Below are 22444 nucleotides of genomic sequence, written 5' to 3'. Positions count from 1 at the left end.
AATTAAGAATAAGTGAGATAAGAAAGAGTGTCTGCAATAAAGCATCTGAATACTCATAATGACAAATACTCCAGAAACACATAGAGTTTTGTTAAAGAATATTTGTTCGTGAATTCACCTCAAAGTGAGGCGTTTTCTTTTGACTATGTGATCTTTGGTGCGCTCAGGTGTGCGGGCCGTGGCGCATTTATATTTAGGCTCCTCCTCCGTCGACAAGCGAGAGGAGGACAGGTGAGCAGGACCTTCTCCTCCGGGTCTGTCCATGCTGCTCCTTCTCAAAAGCTGCTACCTGATGCCGGTGAGTGACCTCCCGAAGCTCCGGGTCTCTCCTCGACTCACTCACACTGCTCACATTCACACCATCATTCGGAATTTAACGTAAACATTTGAACGATTAAAGTGTGCGAGCTTTCAGGTGTTCTCACAACCTGAGCAAATATGTTCAAATGAATCTGAGTAAATATGATCAGAGTTGGCTATTTATTAATGAGGAATTCCTCAATTAAAAAAAAAAAAGTAGTTTTATCCAGTCAAACTATATTTATTGAACACTTTTAGACAGACTGGTACAAATAAAGGTGATAATGTGGGGGGGAACCACTAAATACAACACAACAGTACATACTGTATATGGTAAGAATTAAAGAGGTGGGAAAACCATTGAAACCCAGTATAGTTTAACTGCAATGAAAATATATGGTAATTTAAAACTTTAGAAATGACAAATGCAAAGTAAGATAGATGATTAAAAAAAATAAAATATGTTAAGTGGGCCACTTAACATAATCTTGTGTTCGAATTCTGTCAGTGTTGGGAATTCAAATCTCACTGAAGTTTCAGTGACCTTGTTGCAGAGCTGCTGTCTGAAATCCAAGCTGTTGTGTTATTACATATATACATATCAAGCAATGTTAGCTTTCTTTTCTAAAAACTTACATTAAGTATATTTTGTATGTTTAGTTGCTGCTTCATCCTCTCATTAATCTATGAATCCATTTCCTTTGAGAACATTTATTTGTAATTATAATAATTATAATAATAACTATAATAATCTGTGTTTTAAAAATAACCCAGATTATTGCCCAAACAATTGAATTCTTCTTCTTCTGATTTTTCTTTTAGTTTTGGACTCAAATGACTCAAAATTAATATTATTTGTTTCTAACCCTATACATTTTGGAAATTGTACTTTTGAAACCTTCAAATCACAAATTGATACTTTTATGTTTTCACTTTTTTAATTAAATTTTTTGTAAAATATGAGTAGTTTTGCCATCTCAGCTCAGTACATCAAGATTAAGAAAAACTAAGAAATGTCCTTCAAAATATAGCAAATTAACTTATCTTTTGTAATAAATATTCGTGGCTATAAACAATACTAAAATCTTACTTTTATGCTCTGAAATCCACTTTCTTTGTGAAAGCAAACCTCTGCAAACTCAACTTAAATAGATATTTTCTGGCACGTTATCCTCCTGTGTGAATGATGATTTCCCAGTCAGAGGACGGTCGTGCTGCTTTTCACACGTTTCTCAGCGTTGATATCATGTTTCCTCAGCATGTGGTCATCGTGGGTGGGATGCATGTGTTTCACAGTGAAACATGAGGGAAGCTCAGTCTGGTTATATGTTTTCCCTCCATGCCTGTTTGTTTGAGCTGAAAACAGGGCAGGAGCCACGGGTTCATGTTTCCTCATTAACCACGTGCTGCCAGTGTGCCTGAGCTGTCGCCATGAGGAGACAACCCCCTACAATGGTGCTGCTGCTCTTCATGATAACGATGATGATGATGGTGTGTGTCGCTATGGAAAGCTCCGGTAAGATGATGGCTGGCTTTTGACTGCAGCGAATGCTGAATCACTCTTTTGATACACTTTCCTCTTCTGGGATCACAGGATGTATAGATTCAGTACAGATTTTGATATTTTAAAATCCTTGACAAACTTCAAATCAACACTCAAAACAAGACTGAGTTGTGCTCTCTTGTAAAGACAACTTCTCACCAAGAGCAGTGACCTCAAACAAGCATAATAGGGTACATTTGTCTCAAAAAAAGAATGTTTTTGAGAAAACTCAAGACTAGATAAGAAACTAAAAGATTAGTGACCATATTAGAGGCAAACACACGTGCATGACTGATCTGGAGGCACAGCACAAGTCAAAGGACCAATAATCACTGTTGACAGCTTCTTCACTTGATGCTTAACATTTCTGTACTGCTCAGGGTGTATTTTTTTTACTTTAGCGTTTGGTTAAGCTGTTTCTTTAACTGTTACAATTTCTATTAACCCCTGTTTACTGTAGGAGGAGCGTGTAATTATTCCTGAACGACTTCAGTCTTCCACCAACAACACAAAGGAAATATGTCTGAAAGTAACGTTAGTTTTGAGGCATTGGCAGCATTGGCTTATTTATATAAAAGGTTCATAAATCTTTTAATATACAAATTATAGAGCATCTTCCTCCAATGAACTGCTGGAACTTCAGCTGACCGGAATGATGAAATCAGTCATCAGACGTCTCAATTAGTATGTCGCAGCAGCACTTCAATTTGTGAGCTTTGCACTTAACAAGTACTTTTTTTAATTTCTAGTAAAGAATGAAGAGACTCCACTTCTTTTTCAAGGTGTAACTTGAAAAATACAGTCACTCACAATTAAAGGTCTTGTGAGTCCTCAGATAATGTGAACATAAACTCCATGACATCAACATTTAGACAGCATCTAAGAAAAACAAGACTACTTTTCTGCAGAAAAATGTTACTAAATGTTTTTTTTTTTTAGCAGATTTTATGAAATGAAGCCAATGTAAACTGAAGGTACTTGTTTAATGTGAATCCATTAGGAAATCGAGACCGAGACACGGATGCTGGAGAATTATGGCCTACTAATATTTTCGGGATGAATCTCTTGGCAACAATCAATAGCATGCACAACTCAAAGGAATGAAAAGAGAAGGCTGCAGGTGCTTTTAGCTGGGATTTAAGACACAAAGCATAATTGGCCGTGGTCAAACTCAAAGCTATTGTTGTGAAGAATTATAGAACATTCCATAAAAAAAACTGAGTAACAAACTGTAAACAAACTAGAAATATAAGAATTGTTGACACTAAGTAATTATAACGTTGATAGAGAAACATTATTTTTTGCATTTAAAAGCTAGAAAACAAAGTGTAAAAAATCTTGACACCTGAGTGTATTCCTGCTCTGATGAGACTCTGGGAATGATGCTGTTGGGGTCGTCTGTGTTGCCAGGTTCATTCCCACCAGGGAAGCCGGAGCTGCTCGGCTGCAGGTCTCCTGAGAAGGAGACGTTCACCTGCTGGTGGAAACCCGGCGCTGATGGGGGGCTGCAGACCACACACCACCTCCACTATGAAAGAGAAGAGTCAGTCTTTTCGCCAAGTCTTATTTAAATTAATTTCAATGGGGTTTAGGGCTTTTTGTCTCTTTTCAGCCGATCATGGCATAAATAGAGGAGCAGTGCGAGGACAGGTCATATTGAGGGTTCATGACTGCAATAATAAAAAGATTAAAAGCAGGATAGACTCCAGCTCCATGATACTCCAGTGTAGAATTAGTGCACTACTGACAATGGAGCAGTGTTTGGATGCACTGCCTGGTGCGGCAACACCAGTGTGCATTAAAACGGCATAGAAGACAGATCAATGCAAGGATATTTTGACTCAGATTAGTTTGGTATTGGGCAATTATTTCTACCAGATCTCAAAAGGCAAGATCAGATTACCTCACAATTTTCATCCCTGGGATGGGACTCTGACTCAATTTGCAATGACCCGCTTGGATATTTTGGTTTAGCCTCTATCACAACAACAAATTCCTGTCACCTTCACAAGCATGGCAACTGCAGGTCACTTTGAAATGTTTGGATTTTTAACATGCTTTTGCATGGTAACAAGTTCATGTTCGCTATCGGCGTGCAATTTAAAAACTTTCTTTAATTATTGTTATTTAGTCTTTTTAAACAGCTGAACTTTTGTTCAGTTTCCACATCTGCCTGAGGCTCATAGAGTTTGTGTTCAGCACATGTCTTGTTTTGGCTGCGTTCAGTTTGAAGGGCGAGCACGAGTGTCCGGACTACCTCTCGGGAGGGAGCAACTCCTGTTTCTTCAACAAGGACTACACCTCCATCTGGGTGCACTACTACCTCACAGTGGTGGCCTCCAATGCCCTGGGAAATGTCTCGTCAGACACCCTGAAGATCGACGTGATGGAAATCAGTAAGTTGTGGCAACCACTAACTACACGCTGATTCTTGCTGAGTTTCTTATACAATATAGATGGAGTTGAAAACCCATAATAAAGTCTCAAACATTAAAACAGGAGAGTGGATTTGTTAAGCTGTTGTGTGTTGAGAAAAGCCCTCGCAGCAGAGTTGGAAGTTATTTACCGAGTGTAAAACATATTATTTATAGATCCTTTATAGACTCTTTGCCTCATACTTCCTGTACAAGGCCAATAAAAAGCACTTATCTTGATGGTGATTCTTTACATTTGAACCACTGTGGATATATTTGAGCTTTTCATGCAACGATTACCAGCGCGAAGAGTAGCTAGATCAAGTTTGTGCAACAGCGTATTCGTGTCATAAGACGGAGTAAACGCTGAACCACTACTGTACCTGTGTGCGTGCGTGCGTGTGTGCGCACATATCATAAACATGATAATGATTGGCTCAGTTTTATTAACAGGGCTACTTTATTCTGGGGGGGGGGGATTAACGGAAAAGTACTGAGTGACCGATTCAATGCACATAAGACAAACTGAACAGAATGAGGCAGAACTGGTTCATGGACGTCTCCTTTCCAGTTTTGGATCAAATTTCACCTCTTTTGTTTAGTTGACAGTATATGAGTACAGTATTTTGTCATGCAAATAAACTCAACCTCAACCCTTATAACAAATGTCTTGAACTAATCCCCGAGATGACAAACCGATTATGCATTATATATTTTCTACAAACACATTATAATACGGGGACCTATTTTAGGCCGCGCTTCGCCACAGAGCTCCATGCAGGTGTCTGCATGTGACATTTGCAGGTACAAACCCACATCTTGTGTTATCAGTTACTATTCCTGCAGAGTGCATAAACTGGTTTCTCAGTGTCGATGAGTTTGGGGTGGGTTAGTGGTTTGCACTCTGCCCTCGCAATGAGAATAACCCTGGTTCAAGTCTGCATGTGTGGTTTCTCTCCATCTACGGTTTCCTGCCACGAACAAAAGCCTGAATTTGAAGTCACTGGTGAATTTAAATTGCCTGTATTTGTGTGTGTAAGTGTCTCTGTCTTTGCCCATGTCTTAACCCTGCACCTGATTTTTCTTCCAAGATATTTTTCTTTTTTTTTTCATATTCATGGTTGAATTGCTGATTTTTGGTGTGGAAACCTGTATATTTATCACCTGCAATGAAAGAGACTAACAGAGGATACACTGTAGAATGTGACATATTTTCAATGTCCAAAATATTGAAGCATTAATTCATAGTCTCATTTCTCTCCTCAAACTGCAAGAGTAAGGTCATTTTTAAAAGCTGTTTTCTGATCTTGCTTGATAACATGATGTTTTAAGCTTACTGTTTTGAACCATTCAGTGGAATCTGCCTCACTTTTTCTTCATGCACCTTGCATGATGGCAATAAAGACATTTTCAACCCTCTCTAGACACTACTGAAATCTGAGCAGCTTCTCTGTGCAGTCTAGTTATAGGCATACGTGTTTAATATTCTCTCCCACGAGGCTACTTTCTATGAAAATAGCCACTTTATGTGAAGATGTATACCTTAATTAAATCATGCAGAACCTTTCTCTATTCCATCTTTTCCTTTTAAACACCAAGTCTCTCTCTTTGTTTGCCACTTTTTCAACTCTCTAAGGGGTTGTTGTGATTCAGTTGATCGAGCAGGTCATCTTAAAAAAATGCACCACAGAATGAATGTTGAACACCTTTTTGTAGAGACTTCAAGGCTCTTAATCTAGTTTTGTGTGTTTTTGCCAGTAAAGCCAGATGTTCCTGAAAATGTCTCACTTCGGGTGGAGGAGATAAAGGACAGTCCGCGTCTACATGTCCAATGGGAGCATCCTTCCAACGCCGACGTCAGGTCAGGCTGGGTCACCGTAAAATATCAACTGAGAGTCAAACAACAAAGCAGCCACAAGTGGAATGTAAGTTATGACTAAGTGAACCGCGATTTCCTGAAAAAACGCAATCTGTGTTTGGTTAAATGAGCAATGCAAGTGTTGGGTTAACCTCATCGCAGTTTCCTCCACACTCCCAAATCCTAAAAGAGAGATTGTGTATTTATGTCAAAGCTCTCTAAAGAACTAGCAATACTTGATGTTTGACTACCAGAATCTAATTAATATCATTAGTGGAGGTCAATGAAGCTGTCAGATTTAAAAAGACTGCCTCCATGGTTGCTTGTGTTCTTTGGGGATGGAGGTTCAATAAAGACCTATTATTCTCTGTGCACAGTCTTAAAAAAATGACTTCTCATTTTCTCCATGTCTCTTTCAAGAATTACACATTAGATAAGCAAACCCATTTCAGCTTGTACAGCGTCAGTCCTGGGGCGGTGTACACGGTTCAGGTGCGCTGTGCACTGGATCACGGCTCCTGGAGCGAGTGGAGCAACACCACCTCTGTGACAATCTCAGACTGTAAGTCCAAGAATCTCTCAAGAATCAACTTTGGCTTCTCTGGTGGAAAGTATTTACATTCTGATTGAAAATAGTCCCTTTTTCATTTAGATCTTCAGAGTGAGAAGCCCTTCTGGTTATTGCTGTCTGCTCTCTCTGTGGTTCCGCTCTTTGCCACGCTGTGTATCCTGATGACGAAGGGGAAAGAGTAGGTATCTGTTAAACCGTGGCAGGGAAAAATATGTAAAAAACACAAAATGTATCTTTGTTACAATCCAAGTCACAAGTATAGACAATATCAATAATTTATGTCATAACTGACTACAGTGTACAGGATAAACATTGCAGTGATCTTCGCAGAATGACTCTGATATCTGCTCATCAAGCATTCTCGAACATGTCACACCCTTTTACAAACCATGTGTCATGCTAGCTGGTAAAGTCTGGGGTGAATTTGGGGCTTCTAGTTCTGTGCAAATCACCAATGCCTGATCCAAAGTCTATTTATTTTTATTTTCATTCAGTGTAAAGCAATTTCTTCTGCCTCCTGTTCCTGGTCCAAAGATAATGGGAGTGGATGCTCAGCTTCTTCAGGTATTATAACCTCTGTAATACATATTCAAACAACCCCAGAGTATTATTTTGACTTGATAGAAATGTGCTGATTAAAATTTGTAGAGTGGACAAGCTGAAGATATTACCAAAGCCTTGATTTTCCACGAGAAGTATCCTCCAGTCACGGCGTGGAAGGACCAGATGGAGGAGTACCTCATCGTGTGTGACAAAGAAAACGTGCCTTTGCTTGACCGCTCAAATTCACTAAAAAGAAAGAACTGCGTGTCTATTCCTGCCAACTTCGACTTGGATTCAAAAGTACAATGTATGGAGTCAGTCCACAGCCAAAATGAGATGAAAAAAGTGAAGGAAAGCAAAGAAGCAAAGGGTCTCTTTGGAAAGAGCACCAAGTGTCCATCAGAGGAGAGCAACAACAAGGAGCTGCGTCATCTGCTCACTCCAAAACAACCAAGTCTATGTATGAACAGAAATTCAGTAGATGAGCACAACAGCTCTACTGAATGCACGATCCAACCGCTCTCAACCAGTGGTGGTTATGTGGATCTTCAGAGACATGAGAGCTCACAGGAGGTCGGCGTCCTGCAGAAATACTACAGCACAGTGAAAGAGGTGAACGGTGACAATGTTCTTGTGTTCCACAAAGAAACTGCCCCTCTCAGTTTGGACATTCAAAGACGGGAAGACAATATACCAGAGGACTACAGCAGAGTGAAAGAGGTGGATTGTGGGAATGTTGTTTTCCTGCAGAAACAAAAGGACTTGACTGACTTGTCCAGTAAGGAGATGGCTAATTTCTACTGTGCCAATCAGACGGCAGGAAATCCTCAGGTGACTGGAGCAAGTAAAGCAGCTCTGTGCACAGAATCCATCTGTCATGGATATGTAGATGCTGCGCCTGCACCACCTTTGATATAAAGACATTCATTTTAATTAACAGTACTTAAGGCTACTCTGTATTTCCTATTAGTTGTGTATAGACTGGATATTTTGACATTGATGGGGTGCATCAGCTGTTGTAGGGTTGGCCATGATGTTTACAAATCTAATTTCTCACTACTTCTCCAACTTCTTAGTAAGCTCTAAAACAAAGTAAACATTTTTACATATTCTGTGAAGAAAAAAAGCTGTCTTTGTTGGAAAGGTTTGGCTTTCAGGGTTCCAATTGACATGTCTGAATTGACAACAGCGTCCTAATAAAGATGTCTTGTTATGCTCTCCTGTGTTGTTATTCTCAGCACCTAGAAGAGGGCTCAATGCCGCTCCAATACCACAGAATAGCCATAAGAATAATCAGTCAGAAAAAATAGAGGGATCCAAGAAACCTCTTAGTCAACCAGCTACAATTGTTAAACTTTCATGACATAGTTGGCGACAGTATCCTGCAGATGATGTACAAAGTGCAAAAATAAATGTTACGCATCAATGTCCAAAATAAATTGGCAAAAACAGAAAGCAAGTTTGGCTTGAAAGGAATATATTTCTTAAATAATAAAAAATTAGGACCAAAGTAAGTGAAAGCTACATTTCAATAAAAAGGGTCCAGTTATGGAGCAAAAAAATACAAGGACACAAAGGATTCCAAAACGCACAGTAGATTTTATAAAGCGATCAAAACAAGACTATAATTGAAATATAATGAAATGTCATAGGACAATGAAAGTGTTTGTGTATTTGTTTATTCTATTGTTTGGGTGACTGTTTTGTTTGATTCGTTTTTGACAAATATAACTGACAAGTGAGAGTGACTACAGGCAACTCAGATTTTAAAGTGGTTTTGTTAAATATTTGAAGATTAATTGAAATGAAGGGGCAGAGTATACAACTTAATCTTCTTTCTGCTCTTTCATTCATTTGTTCTGTAAAGCATTGTAAACATTTGTTCTGAACTGTAATTGATTGAAATGTCTTGAATGAATGAAATAAACAGAATATATATATATTTTAAACTCAACATAAATACATTTGAAACATTACTACACATATTTAGCCTGCAACTTTCAAAAGACACAAGCAGTAACTTCTAGTATGGAGGTAAGATCAACAACTTCCTAACAACACCAACTTTCAAATGGTGTGCAGTCAGGTATTCTTGGACAGAACTACGTGAGTGAAACAACTGAAGTAAGAAAGACAAATTTGTGATTGATGCATTTATTGTGACGTATTGATAACATAGTCATGAGAAGAAAAAAAAGGTGTTCTCCAACGAAACAGATAAAAACCTTCAGCAACAGGCGTCTCGGCAGGTGTCTGTGTGAGTTTGCAGAATTGTCCGAGTCAGATGTAGAATAAAGGATGTGAATCCACAAGCATCACATTGACATGGATTCCGTGTGGGTCTTCATGTGGGTTGACAAACTCCCCTAAGATCTGAATCCTTTCCCACACATCTCAAAAGGGTATGGCTTTTCACCCGTATGGATGTTGTCGTGATACCTCAGAGACGACTTCTCGAAAAACCGTTGTCCACAGATGGGTCAAAGGAGGGGTTTGTCACCTGTGTGTGTTCTGATATGCCTCTTTAGCATCGGCTTGTCTTTAAATGAGGTCCCACAAGTGTTGCAAGAATACGGCTTCTCACCTGTGTGAATCCTACGATGGACGGTTAATCTTGAAGCCCGATTGAAAGTTTTGCCGCATATGTTACAGGAGTACGGCCTCTCACCCGTGTGAACCCTAGAGTGAACTTCCAGTGTGGACCTCTGGTTGAAAGTTGAACCACAGATGTGACAGGAGTGGGGCTTCTCACCGGTGTGAAGTCTTTTATGAACCTTCAAGGTTGAGGCCTGATTAAAGGCTTTACCACAGATGTTGCAGGGAAACGGCTTCGCTCCGGTGTGGATTCTTAGGTGTGTGATCAGTTTGGACCTCCAGGTAAAAACTTTCCCACAAGTTTCACATCTGTAAGGTTTTACAACTGTGTGAGTTTTACAGGGGATGTCTGACATGGCAGCATTAAAGGCTGCAGTTGAAACTGAATATTGCCCAGCTGTTCTTTCAGATTCATCAGTATTCAAGTCCTGATCTTGATCTTCACTGTAGTTATCTTCACTACAAGTGGAAATAATTTTGAAGAGGTCGGTTTCATGCTTAGGTGCAAACTGTTCTCCCTCCTGAGTGATGCAGAGATCCTCCTCTTCTTCCTTAATCTGATGAAGCTGTGTATCCTTATGGTCCAGATTGGAGATCTTCTCCTGATCAGTAAGCCGATGCTCAGAGAAAATCTCCCTTTCCTCTTCTTCCTGCTTCTCCTCTTCCTCCACTTGAAGAACTGGAAGCTCTGAAAAAGGGAGGACATATAAAAACAACTGTTATTTACATTGACTGATTGCTTATTATTATTTTTTTTTACATTTAAAGCGTTCACACACCTATCCTGCGTATCTTCACTTGAGGCTGACACATGGTGTGCACCAGTCTACGCTGACGCAGGATTTCTTCCTCATACTGGACCACAGTTTTCTCAAAAACTCGGAATATTTCTTCAGCGGCAACAGTCAGTCGCTCGCTAAGAAACTGCCTGAAGCACTCCACTGAATACATACTTTAAATAATGAGTTCATACGCGTGAACAAGCTTCAGGTTTGTTGACACATGTCCGGCTGTTGTTTACTTCCTATGATTGTAACACTGTTAACGTTCCCTTAAGTAATTTTTTTGTTCCGCTTCATGTCAGCGAGATTTAGCTCCCCTTTTCGATTGTAACTAGTTTTCTTATGAATACATTATTAATGCTGGTATTTTTCATGCCCTGCATGATAAATCATATATGAAACACCAAAACCTAATCTCTGGAATGACCCACAAATATTTAGGGCGAGTCATGGCGAGAGAAAATTAACAGAAATTTAATAAACGTCATATGTCATATTAAAGGTGTACATTTTCATGTAATACTATAATTGTTCGTGTTTTTGTAAATTCTTATTATTTATTCTTTTTAGCTTTTTTTTACCTGTGAGGCCGGAAGAAGTCGCTGCAAGGACTTCCTTCCGGTGTAAACATCAGCTGTTTGTGTGTGCTAGCTCGGTGTGCTAATGCTGTAAAACACCTCGGCTTGCCTGCTTCGCTGTCACAATGTCAGCCTAGATGCATTTTGCAGGACTGTCACCACACATGGGAACTCAGATGAATAAGCGGACATGTGACAGCTTGTAGGAGAAACCGACAATGGAGAAGGTAAAAATGTTTTTACAAGAAACATCACGGCTATCTTTAGAAGGCTCACTCACGAGCTCGTATGCTAACTTGAGCTAACGCGTGTAGCTGACTTTTGACCAGATCGTTTACGAGTTGCAGCTTGCAGCTATGAAGGGCCAAAAATTAAACAGTAGTCGTGTCTACTCATATAACGTTGATAAACCCTAATATCGATCGTTTAAACAAAAGTATGTGGTCAAATTTAGCACTTAGTAGTTCAAATGCGGCCAGTAACGACTGACAGATCTGAGGCACACTGTTGATTGAAGCGTGTTTTTTTTTCTTCAGGAGAGCAAACGCTCACCTGCTGTGGACCGTAAAAACCAGGGGAGGCAGGGGAATGAGCCTCGCACAACCTCATCAACCAGCCCGGTGTTGCCAAATCCACATGTGTCCCAGCAGGCTCTCAGAGGGTACGGACAGATCGTGGCACTAATGAACTTGTTCTTGACTTGTGTTGTTTATCAGCTGATTCTTTAATTCAAGGAGTGGTTCAAGTCCAAGCCCAAAGCTCCAGGGATCCAGAGGTCCTGCGTCCAAGGGTCGTGGCTACAGCAGCAGCCGTCCGGTCAGAGACACCAGTGAGAATCTCCTGCAGAGAGATAGATCCACAGGGAATCCACAGGCAAAGGTTGGTGTCATTCAGCCTCTTGAAAGCTCAGACATTGATTAATGAAATGACCTGATTTTTTTAACAGTTTCATGCATTTTTTAGATGCATAAAAGCAACAAGGATTCTCAACGAAGGGAGCCCATGGATTTGCACAGACAAGGTGACCTCTATCCTCCTCTAATGCAGGGCTGTTAAACATAAGGCCCATGGGCCAAAACCGACCTGCCAAACCACTAAGATTTTTTTTCAAACACTCTTAAGAATAGCGGGCAAAACACAACACTGAGACCTGAGGTGAGATATTGATTGACTGATGATGCCGCCATGAAAGATCAATACCTCATTGCTATCAAAATAGCCTCAAAGCCACGCTGCCACGTCGAGTTAGTAATAACTAGCAGAATGCAACAGTTCTAGAAAAAGTTTTTTGGGACATTTCACTGTATTTTGCACCAGAAAATATCATTCAAAATTGGCTCTATGTTGTGATTGTAGTTTCAATACTAATTGTTTGGTTTTGTGGACATATCAACATTTTCTTCAGGTATACTCCATTAGAGAAAAACGTGAATGTTAAATTTAAGGTTATTATGGTATTATTCTCCCTTTCCGGCCCTTGCAAGATCAATTAGGGCTTTATGTGGCCCCTGGACTAAAATGTGTTTGACACCCCTTACCTAATGGATCAAATCATTTTTTGTGACGACACCATATTAAAGCACACTTCATTAATTTAGTCACTCCAGTTACACATGTTTGTTTTGACATTTCTGTCTTCATAACGCGCAGGTTTCAGAGGCGCCAGGTCAGCCCCAAACTCTGCAGGGAAGCCTAAACCAGCACAGACCATGTCAGCCCTGTTTGAGGTGAAGATGGCTGATTTCCCTGAGTTATCAGGTGTTTCCCCGAGCAAAGCTGCCCCTCCTGTTTCCCAGTCAGAGGGCTGGGGTCCAAGTCCGCTGTCCACAAACCCCAAAACTCAGCAACTGGCGTCTTCTTGGAAGGTAAACTGGGAAACCATGAAATGTGATGATATGCCAAAGTATAAAAGTCTATTGCAGCATCAGCTTCTTTCTCTGAATTTGTGGATGCTGTGATTTCCCGATAACTAGTCTCGCAGGAGAGGATCCTCAACACTACCTGAACCCCAACAAAGTGCCACAGATGTTCAGACAGATGCCTTTGTTATCCCTCCAGGTACGGCCACATGTTTTAGTCAGTGAGTCATTACAGGTGATACTGACACTGCATCACATCCTGATCGTGTGTTTTATTTCACAGCTCAGCCTGTGGTCGCGTCCTGGGCTAACATCGCATCACAGCCCCCCAAAAAACCCGTTCTTAAAGACAAGACAATCAGCAACCACCACATGGAGGTATGATACCATTTTAATGCCAACATGTGCAATACAAATCTTGCAAAATACTAAACTGCAATATGATTTTGATGTGCTATGTATATTGCAAGAGACATAATTTTGAATATGAAAGAACATTTACATGCAGGTAAAGAGGGCTGTTATCTGGGGGGAAAAAATCTCAAGGTAAACAGGCACAAGTATATTTGTAATGAACATGTTCAGCTCGTATCCTGCAGGCATACAGGAAAGCCTTCATTGTCCTTGTCAATCTCCACTTCTTCTAAATCCTAAACATAGTTAATTGTTTCATTGTTGGTCCACGCGTTCATTTATTTGTTTTCTGAAACTTCCAGTTTCATTGTCAGAGATGCTACAGGAAGGCACAGCGAGAGGAGAGAGCACAGACTACAGGAGAGAGGCTGACTGTTAGGAAAGAGTGAGAGGAGGGAAGGTCTCCCAGGAATCTAAACTTGCTTTGCAAGAAAATGGTCGCGGGTTACTTTTCAATGGCTTTTACGTCCGATGTGCATCATTTCAGATGGAGGATGTGTCTGAACAGCAGGAAGAAGGGGCTGCCGGCAAGAAAAAGCGTAAGAAAAAGAAGAAGGCTAAAGGCACAGCTGAGGACGTTAACGTTCAGACAGAAGAGCCACCAATTCCTCAAGAGCCCCCAAAGTTTGAGGTAACAAATCCAGTTTCTGTATGTGCCTCCATAAGCTCAGCGTTTTGGAAACTGGGCTGCGTGAAAGATGAATTCTGTTATGTCTTTTGAAGGATGAAGAAGAATTCCCCGGCTTGACTCCTGCTCCAACCCGGGCCGGCAGGCTGCCACCCGGCAGCAGTGTGAAGCTATGCAATGAGGTATTATTATTATTATTTTTATTGTTATTGTTATTGTTTGTTGTTTCAGTGATCTACTATCATGGAAAAGGGCTGCAGGTGCGAGGGGGAAAAAAAGATAAATGCGGCAATCAAAACTAAAAACGCAGTTTGGTTTTTTTTTAAACGATAATCTCTGTATTATAACACAGTTGGCAAAATATTTGAGCAGAAGAGAGGTTGGATTTTGGTGTTTATTCAAAGAACTAGTACACAGAAATTGGCACTCCTGAGAAGACACTTCACAGCACTTAAGCTTATATCAAACAAAAATATATAGGGTTGGACTGCTTGTGCAAATACCTTTTTTTAGTATTGCATATAATTTTTCTTTTGCTGCTGCTTACGTTTGTGAATGGTGAGCTGTTGTTAAAAGACTTAAATCATTTTAATTGCTTAATCCATTATCTTAATTGTGAAAGAAAAAAGACGGGAAATGACAGTCACAAGAGGTTTTCTTATTATTATTTTTTTTTTTTTTTGCATTTTCGCTTTTTTTCCCCTTTTACAACAGAAGAAAAATGCTCCCTCAAGCATCCAGTCAAGAATATTTTCCCACATTTTTGACATCAAGTCATGGGCCAGAAGTGGCTCATAGCCACGGTGTTTGAGGCTCCCTGTTTTAATGACAGTATATATGTCTCATGTCTCCATGATGGCAATGTGTGGTGGAAACATGTGGATAAATGGTCAAATAAAATTACATTTTCAATTTTATGTGGCTGTCCTGTTGCATTTTCAAGGGAATCCAAAGAGAATCGGGTCAGCACCCCACCAGCGGCCAGAACACTGAGAAATCCCCAGTAGCAAAGGGTCGGTCAACAGAAACAACAAAAAAAGGGCAGGTTTGTGACTTTATTTATCATAAACGAGGCTGAGCACAAGGAGCCTGGATACCTGTTGATTGATTGTCGTCATCTTGGTCACTTGACTTTCAGAAAGCTGAACAGGTCTCTGGGAAGAAAAGCAAAGTCCCTGTCCAGCTCGACATCGGAAACATGCTGGCTGCCCTGGAGAAGAAGCAACAGTCTCAGAAGGCCAAGCAGGATGCCAAACCGCTCATTCTCTCAGGTCAGTTATATATATAGTTCATCGGAGCTACAGACATGCTTATTGGTACCACTTTTTGTGGGAACTACTTCTTTTTTCATTAACAAATACTTCGGGACATTTCCAATAGAGGGCCCTTGAGCACACACTTCTTTAAATGTACATATTTGTCTGCTCTTCTCCATAACGATAGTGTCAAGGAAGTGTGGTTTTTCTGCAGAACATAAATGGATGCTTTCTTACTAACTCAAACTTTCGCACCAGAAAATGCTAAACAAGGTATTGAAATCATATTTCCTCTTTAAATCCTTTCCTGTGTGTAGTGGGCGGAGGACTTCCAGTTGTCCAGAAACAACAGTCAGCTCAGAGGAAGACTCCCTGGCAGCAGGATAAAATAGCTCATAATCCCCTGGACTCCACCAGCCCTCTGGTAAAGAAAGGCAAGCAGAGAGAAGTACCCAAAGCCAAGAAGCCCACTCCTCTCAAGAGGGCAAGTCCATTGAACTGTTCTGCTCGTCAAAGCTCAATTTACTGAGAGGAAATGTCCCGCTTTGGTCCTCACTGTGTTTAATCCTGTCTCGTCTTTAGGTTATTTTGAAAGAAAGAGAGGAGCGAAAACAGCGGCGTCTGCTGGAGGAGAGAGGATTGCTGCCTGAAGAGGAGGCCAAGCCTCCCAATGATGCCACAGAGGAAGAAGAGCAGTGTGCAGAAAACGCCACCGGTAGGAACAAGCAATCTCATTACAGGGTGATCATAATCTCCAAACAGAGGGAAACAAAAAAAGAAGATTTTAGTCCTGCTTTCTTTTTTCATTTGTCAAACTTCAGATGAGGTGGACGGCCCTACAGAGGAGTTTGAAGATGAGGCAGACTTGAACGACACCGGCCAGATCGCAGAAGACGGTGACGAAGAGACTCAAGCAGACGAGAGCGAACAGCAGCAAGTCGTCACCTCGACCGAGTCCCAGTTGGCTGACGCGCGTAAAATTCACAGCAGAAAGTTTAGAGAGTGAGCACACGCACACACACACACACACACACACACACACACACACACACACACACACACACACACACACACACACACACACACACACACACACACACACACACACACACACACACACACACACACACACACACACACACACACACACACACACACAGCATCTGTGGTAATCTGAAGCTGAATGTTATATCATGATCTTTGTGAAAGCACAATATATTGGGGTCACAATATCGAGGAGTCATTTGCATATGAAATCACGTTATTTCAGAGCTGACAAAGAAGCAGTAAAAAATGCTGTTAAACCACACTTTAGGCGCTTTTCTTATGTTAATGTGGCTCGTAATTCTATTCCAATGTGCGTCTTGTGGGAAAATTGAAGCAATAAAACGAAGGAATAAACCAACAGCATCCAGGCAAATGTAATGCAAAACATGCCAAAGTCACCTTATTAGGAAGCCCCTCGGCTGTGATGTAATGTGAACGCTGTAACCAGATTGAACTGGACTTGGGACTGGAGCTTCAAGGCTAAACTTTACACTCCAGTTGCCATCCTATGAGCATCGGCCTCCCAACAGGAGATTGGTGCCGCTCGCCGAGTTTCGCGAAAACAACTCCAAATATATGTTCTCTGTGTTCGAATCACTGTTGACACATCTGCTTCCCCTGCAGCTATTGCAGCCAGATGTTGAGCAAAGACGTGGACGAGTGTGTGACCACTCTGCTGAAGGAACTGGTCCGCTTCCAGGACCGCTTGTACCAGAAGGATCCCATGAAGGCCCGCATGAAGAGACGCATCGTGATGGGCCTCCGGGAAGTCCTCAAGCACCTCAAACTCAGGAAAGTCAAGTGCGTCGTCATCTCACCCAACTGTGAACGCATCCAGTCCAAAGGTACTGTGAGACCTGATTCTATTAAGACTCGAGCATTGTTTTTGAGAAGACTTCCAATCTGGGTGTCAGACTGTTGATGCATCTGTATTCTGCAAGTGTAAAAGAGTAATACATTTCAATATGACATGTTATTTGAGAGATTTTGTAATAGACATGTCATAATTCCTTATTTCTGCTTTTTCATTACTACAATATATTCAGAATGGTTTTAATGCAGATGGGTCAAAACTGGCCTGAGAAAGGCGAAAGCCCTGTCCACCACACCACCAAGAAAATTGCAAAACTTTCAATGAAAATATTGGCTTATTTTTTTAGCAGATATCTTAAGAATAGTGGACACAATACAACACAGACCTCAGCTGAGGTGTCGGTGATTCTGCCTTGAAAGCTATTAAACGAGCACGCGTCTTAAAGCCATGCTGTCAGGGTGAATTTGTAAAAACTTTCATAATACAGCAGCTATAGGAGACGTTTTCAGGACATTTCACTCCATTTCGCACCAGAATGTTCCATTTAAATTGGCTTTATATTGAGGTTGTAGTAGTTATTTGGTTTTGTGAAAATATTGACATTTTCATCACACATAACAAAGACGACTTTCAAATTTAACTTAATAGGTTATTATGGCACTATTTTACCAGTCCAGCCCACTGGAGATGATATTGGGCTGTATGTGCCCCCTGAAATAAAATGTGTTTATCTTTATCTCTGCTTTAATGCATCACAGATGTTAAATTCAATCAATTTGAATGAATGTCATTAAAAAAAAAAGTTCTTAAACTTCTTCCAGATGGTTTTATTTTTGGAGTCTGGACAGACATTAATGTCCACTTTGACCACTGGTGGGTGTAAACTATTAAAGGGGACTTAAATGGTCAGCACTGTGAAATACTATTATATGAATACCATAATATGAATTTAGCAACATTATAAATTAAAAAACCAATGTGCAAAATCCATTATAAAATTATATCTGTGATCTCTACCTCCTATCATAACATTTCATCTGTTTATTTATATAATGAAACAGAAATTCTGGTCGGACTTTGACAGTATTTATGCATTTTGTGTCGGATGCAATGTTTCACATAATTTTGCATCATAATGAATACAACCCCTAATGCTCAACCCTGCGTTTGTTTGGACGGTGTGCTCTGCTCACTGGCAGGTGGCCTGGATGAAGCTCTGCACACCATCATCGACACGTGTCGCGAGCAGGACGTGCCCTTCGTGTTCGCTCTGTCCAGGAAAGCTCTGGGCCGCTGCCTCAACAAGGCCGTCCCCGTCAGCCTGGTGGGCATCTTCAACTACGACGGCGCTCAGGTAGGGAGAGACTTCACTCCTTCAAGCACCTTGTTGTTCTTGTTGTGCTTCACGTGGTCGGTCACATCCACACACACACGCTCGCGTTAATGTGCATTATAGACGAGGATTTCAGTTAATTGCAGTGTATTTCTGGCAGGACTTCTATCACAAGATGATCGAGCTGTCGTCCGAGGCCAGGAAAGCCTACGAGGTGATGGTGTCGGGCATAGAGGCGGAGGCGGAGCAGGAAGCTGACGCCGACGAGCAGCGGATCAACGCGGAGGAACTGAAGCCTGATCACGAGCGCACACTGCCAGAGGAACCAGAGTATAGTGAGTTACTGTCCCGCGGCGGTGGAATAGCACTGAATAACCGAAAGTTCGTGTTTTCCTGTCGACTCAACATGATGTTGAAGAGTCGAGTGATTTGCCTTTCTGCTCTTTTAATCATGTCGTTTCTTTCTCAGTTAAAGTTTGGAAGAAAATGTTGGAGAAGAACTGCAACCATGCGTTTCTGAACTTCGAGGAGCAGCTGAGCTCCCTGCACTTGAACAGTGAATGTACTGAAAACAGCGACGAGGGCGAGAGGAGTTGACGGGGAAGAAGCCTTCTGTGCCTAAAAAAAAAACACACAAAAAAACACATATATAACGAGCCTATTTGTGCTGTTTGATCACCAGCATAGAATAAAGAGGAATGGACTGCTTTCAGAGAAACGAGCCGTGTGAGGCTGCTGCTAGTGCTCCAACCACCCACAATGCTATCAGATTTTTAATCATGGTTCTATAATTTGCGTTGGATCATTGATCTCTTAAGTTAATTAGTGGGATTTGAGCACTCACTTAAAAGGATGTGAGCATTTTGATTAAATTAATCTGTTATCATCTCTAATATCTTTTGACATTTCAGGCATAAAACAAACAACCATGATTGATATGTTTTAGCACCTGAAAGACCAAATAAATAAGCAGGTAATTAAAGACAATATTGAGAAATGATCAATATTGCGAAGATGCAAACGTGTAGCAGTGAATGTACATAAATATTCAAGCAGTCACACAAGTCGTCATCGAGGAATAGACACTTAAGTTTTTTTTTTTACTTTTAAGAACACGCTTCAGTTTACAGCTTTTTTTTTAATGTTTACCATCAATCTATCAGAACTGGCTTCTCGCTGTGACTTTAATCCACAAAACAACCTAAAAACCACTTGTTCGAACTTGGTGTCAGACGATGCTGGAAACAAACTACGTGCAAAGGCCTTTTACTGCATTACTGATCTCCACTCCATTACAGGTAAAAAAAAGAGACACGTTTGAAACAATCCGGCTCAAGTATGAACATTAAGACAAAAGCTCCGTGTCACCCTTGGAACGCGGTTTGTTAGAGAGAAATTGTACATGAAATTTAAAGTTTGTAAATATGTACACATAATTGATATTATTTAAAACAGGTTTTGGCTGTAAAAGCAGCCAAGTCCACATAAGAAATTGCCCTTAAATTCATGCAATAGATTTTATTTCCACAGTATTTAGATTACTGTTTAAATGTACAATTTGCAATTATTATTACCTTCTGAAACAACCCGTGGGTGAACAGAGTTTTTATGCTGCTCAGATTTTTCAAAAAGCAATTTTCCTTTTCCTGTGTTCTACCTACTAAAAGAATCATGTTGACATAGTTTAGTTACAAATGTTTTATATATTTACTGCTTCACAAAGGGCGATTCAGTGTCACAGATTTGTCACATTATTAGTCTCTGATGTATTTGAGTTCTCACAGTCTTAATTAGTTTAACTAGAGTATCTTACATAAATCTCAGATATTTGCTTGAATACATTGCATTTATTTAGTTCACTCTCCCTTCAAAACCACTTCTAGGAAGCCCTTCTTTCAAAAGCCCTGAATCGGGCAACACACAGCATCTTAATGCCTGTAATTTGACACCAGCCTTGCCTAACAGCTGCATCTGAAGCTAAAGCAGAATCTCAAATTCATCTGAACTAAACCCCTCATTGCTTGATTAGGAAATTAAAGATCTTCACTCTGAGGAGGCATCATTGCACTACGAGCAGTCTTCTATGTTTTTGTCTGCGTTGCCCACAGAAATAATTATGATAGATTCTATTTAAACAGGAGAAACCAATTATTGAGAAAATGCTGCTAAATTTACTGTTTTCTTTTCGATAAAAAAAGCAACAAAAAAACAAACTTAGCAAAACAGAAGAATTGGTGGTGTGATGAGACAATCGCACATTAAATCGTGTTTTTTATTTGTATTGGAGATATAACCAATTTAGGAAAGAGCTAAGATGCTCTAATGTAATTGAAAAAAATTGTAAAATCCCAGGAATAAGGAAAGTGTCATTGATAATCCAGTAACTTGGAGGACTTCTATGGTGCGCATATTTCAAAGCAACAATACAATACTAGCAACAGTAAGATGTCAATTTATGTCTTGTTAAAATGAGTTGAATAGTGGCTTATATAAAATAGGAAGTTTGAATATCGAACGTCTTAACTTGTACAGGAAGCAGAATAAATGATTCAGCCAACATGGAAAATGTATTGATATTTAAAAATGATTCAAATGATCTCTTTTTACTCTTCAGGTAAATGATTTCCTTTCATTTTGTATTTTTGGTGGGTGGACGGAAATGTTGTTTTTTTTTTCTCTCATTCCTTATTTCCATTCATTATTACTAAGCTCAGTTAAATCGGTCCTGCGTTAGCTTCTTCTCTTCAGTACAGGAAGATCCACCCCTCCATGTTCCCCTTTGGTTCGATTATTCCTTCAATTTCTCGACCACAAAGTGGTTCAGTAACGTCTGTGGTACTTCAAGACCAAACTGTGAAACATTACATGTGAGGATAAGGAATGTATTTGACCCAGAGAGGGTGAGGATGTCATGAGATTGTTGTAAAAGATATATTTTTTGGGAAATCAGCTCTTTTTTTAAATCCTTGATCATAGGTAATGAACTGTGTAAAGTGAATTCACTACAACAATGGAGGAACAGAAAAGAATGAGAGCACAATAAGCTTGACTACCAAGGATCTGCTCAAATAAAATTAACAATATTGTGGTTTGTGTCTTTTTTTTTTTTATTCCTATTTTTATCCATACATACATACATACATACATACATACAGCCTCTATACCACTATGCATGTCCATCCAAGGGTCAGGGGTGACTGGAGTCAGGGTCCTTTAATCCAATTATCTAAACCAGCTCTTTCCAGGAACTGACACCCCAAACATACCAGCCAATGAATCATTTTGTCTGAAAAAAAAAAGAAATGTGGAAATGAGTGTGAAGAGCCATAAATGAAACATCTCACATACTAATTCGAAAAGTTCTGAAAACTCAAAATGAGCTGTAACTGTTCAGGTCGTTGGCTAATAACTTCGTGTGATTGTGTCGCTCTGAAAAAAAGACCAACTTTGCAAAAAACTAAACGAAAACAAAACCTTGGTAATTTGTCCACAATTAAGAAAATGATGGAGTCTATTGCATCTAACAGACAGCAGGGGGGGCCAGCACGCAAGTGTATGAAGGAATCTCCCGAAACGCAGAAGTAAATGAACTCGGTCCTGGACACTGAAGTACTCGGCCTACATCATTTGTGCTAATTATGTTATTATTGTGGAATTTTGCGGGAGTGTTTAGTTTATTAAGGTATGAACAAATAGTTCGTTAGGCGACGAAGGACTGCTGCTGGACATCAACAACAGGAAGCGGAACAAAAAAGAAACTCGATTTTCTTTCACCGTGGGATGACACCGGTGTGACAACCACCGGAAGTAAAACCGGCATACACATGTTTCTTCGCCCTGGATGCTCAACTTTTAGTAGATAAAGGATGAATTCAGTGGAGGGTTTTCGGGAGTTCGTTAGCGAGCGAC

The 22444-nt window shown here is 40.3% G+C and overlaps 2 protein-coding genes across 2 annotated transcripts; both read left to right on the top strand.

Moving 5' to 3' along the window:
- Positions 1 to 1743: 1743 nt before the first annotated feature.
- On the top strand, positions 1744 to 8171 carry prlrb (prolactin receptor b). The gene is made up of 8 exons (XM_080499642.1): positions 1744 to 1816; positions 3254 to 3386; positions 4070 to 4239; positions 6016 to 6182; positions 6536 to 6677; positions 6768 to 6864; positions 7181 to 7250; positions 7335 to 8171. Exons 1-8 carry the CDS (start codon positions 1753 to 1755, stop codon positions 8145 to 8147), a joined length of 1656 nt encoding a protein of 551 aa, XP_080355768.1. The 5' UTR covers positions 1744 to 1752; the 3' UTR covers positions 8148 to 8171.
- Positions 8172 to 11258: 3087 nt separating this feature from the next.
- Positions 11259 to 21586, top strand: LOC308132640 (selenocysteine insertion sequence-binding protein 2-like). Its single transcript, XM_080499807.1, has 18 exons — positions 11259 to 11411; positions 11721 to 11845; positions 11919 to 12063; positions 12148 to 12205; positions 12835 to 13049; positions 13158 to 13242; positions 13327 to 13421; positions 13945 to 14088; positions 14181 to 14267; positions 15029 to 15130; positions 15224 to 15356; positions 15659 to 15825; positions 15924 to 16056; positions 16163 to 16343; positions 17013 to 17233; positions 18402 to 18556; positions 18696 to 18870; positions 19005 to 21586. Exons 1-18 carry the CDS (start codon positions 11403 to 11405, stop codon positions 19130 to 19132), a joined length of 2358 nt encoding a protein of 785 aa, XP_080355933.1. The 5' UTR covers positions 11259 to 11402; the 3' UTR covers positions 19133 to 21586.
- The last annotated feature ends 858 nt before the right edge of the window (positions 21587 to 22444 follow it).

The sequence above is a fragment of the Blennius ocellaris genome (genome assembly GCF_963422515.1).
Source record: "Blennius ocellaris genome assembly, chromosome: 7".
Classification (NCBI taxonomy): domain Eukaryota; kingdom Metazoa; phylum Chordata; class Actinopteri; order Blenniiformes; family Blenniidae; genus Blennius; species Blennius ocellaris.
This window is presented reverse-complemented; position numbering and strand designations above follow the sequence as displayed.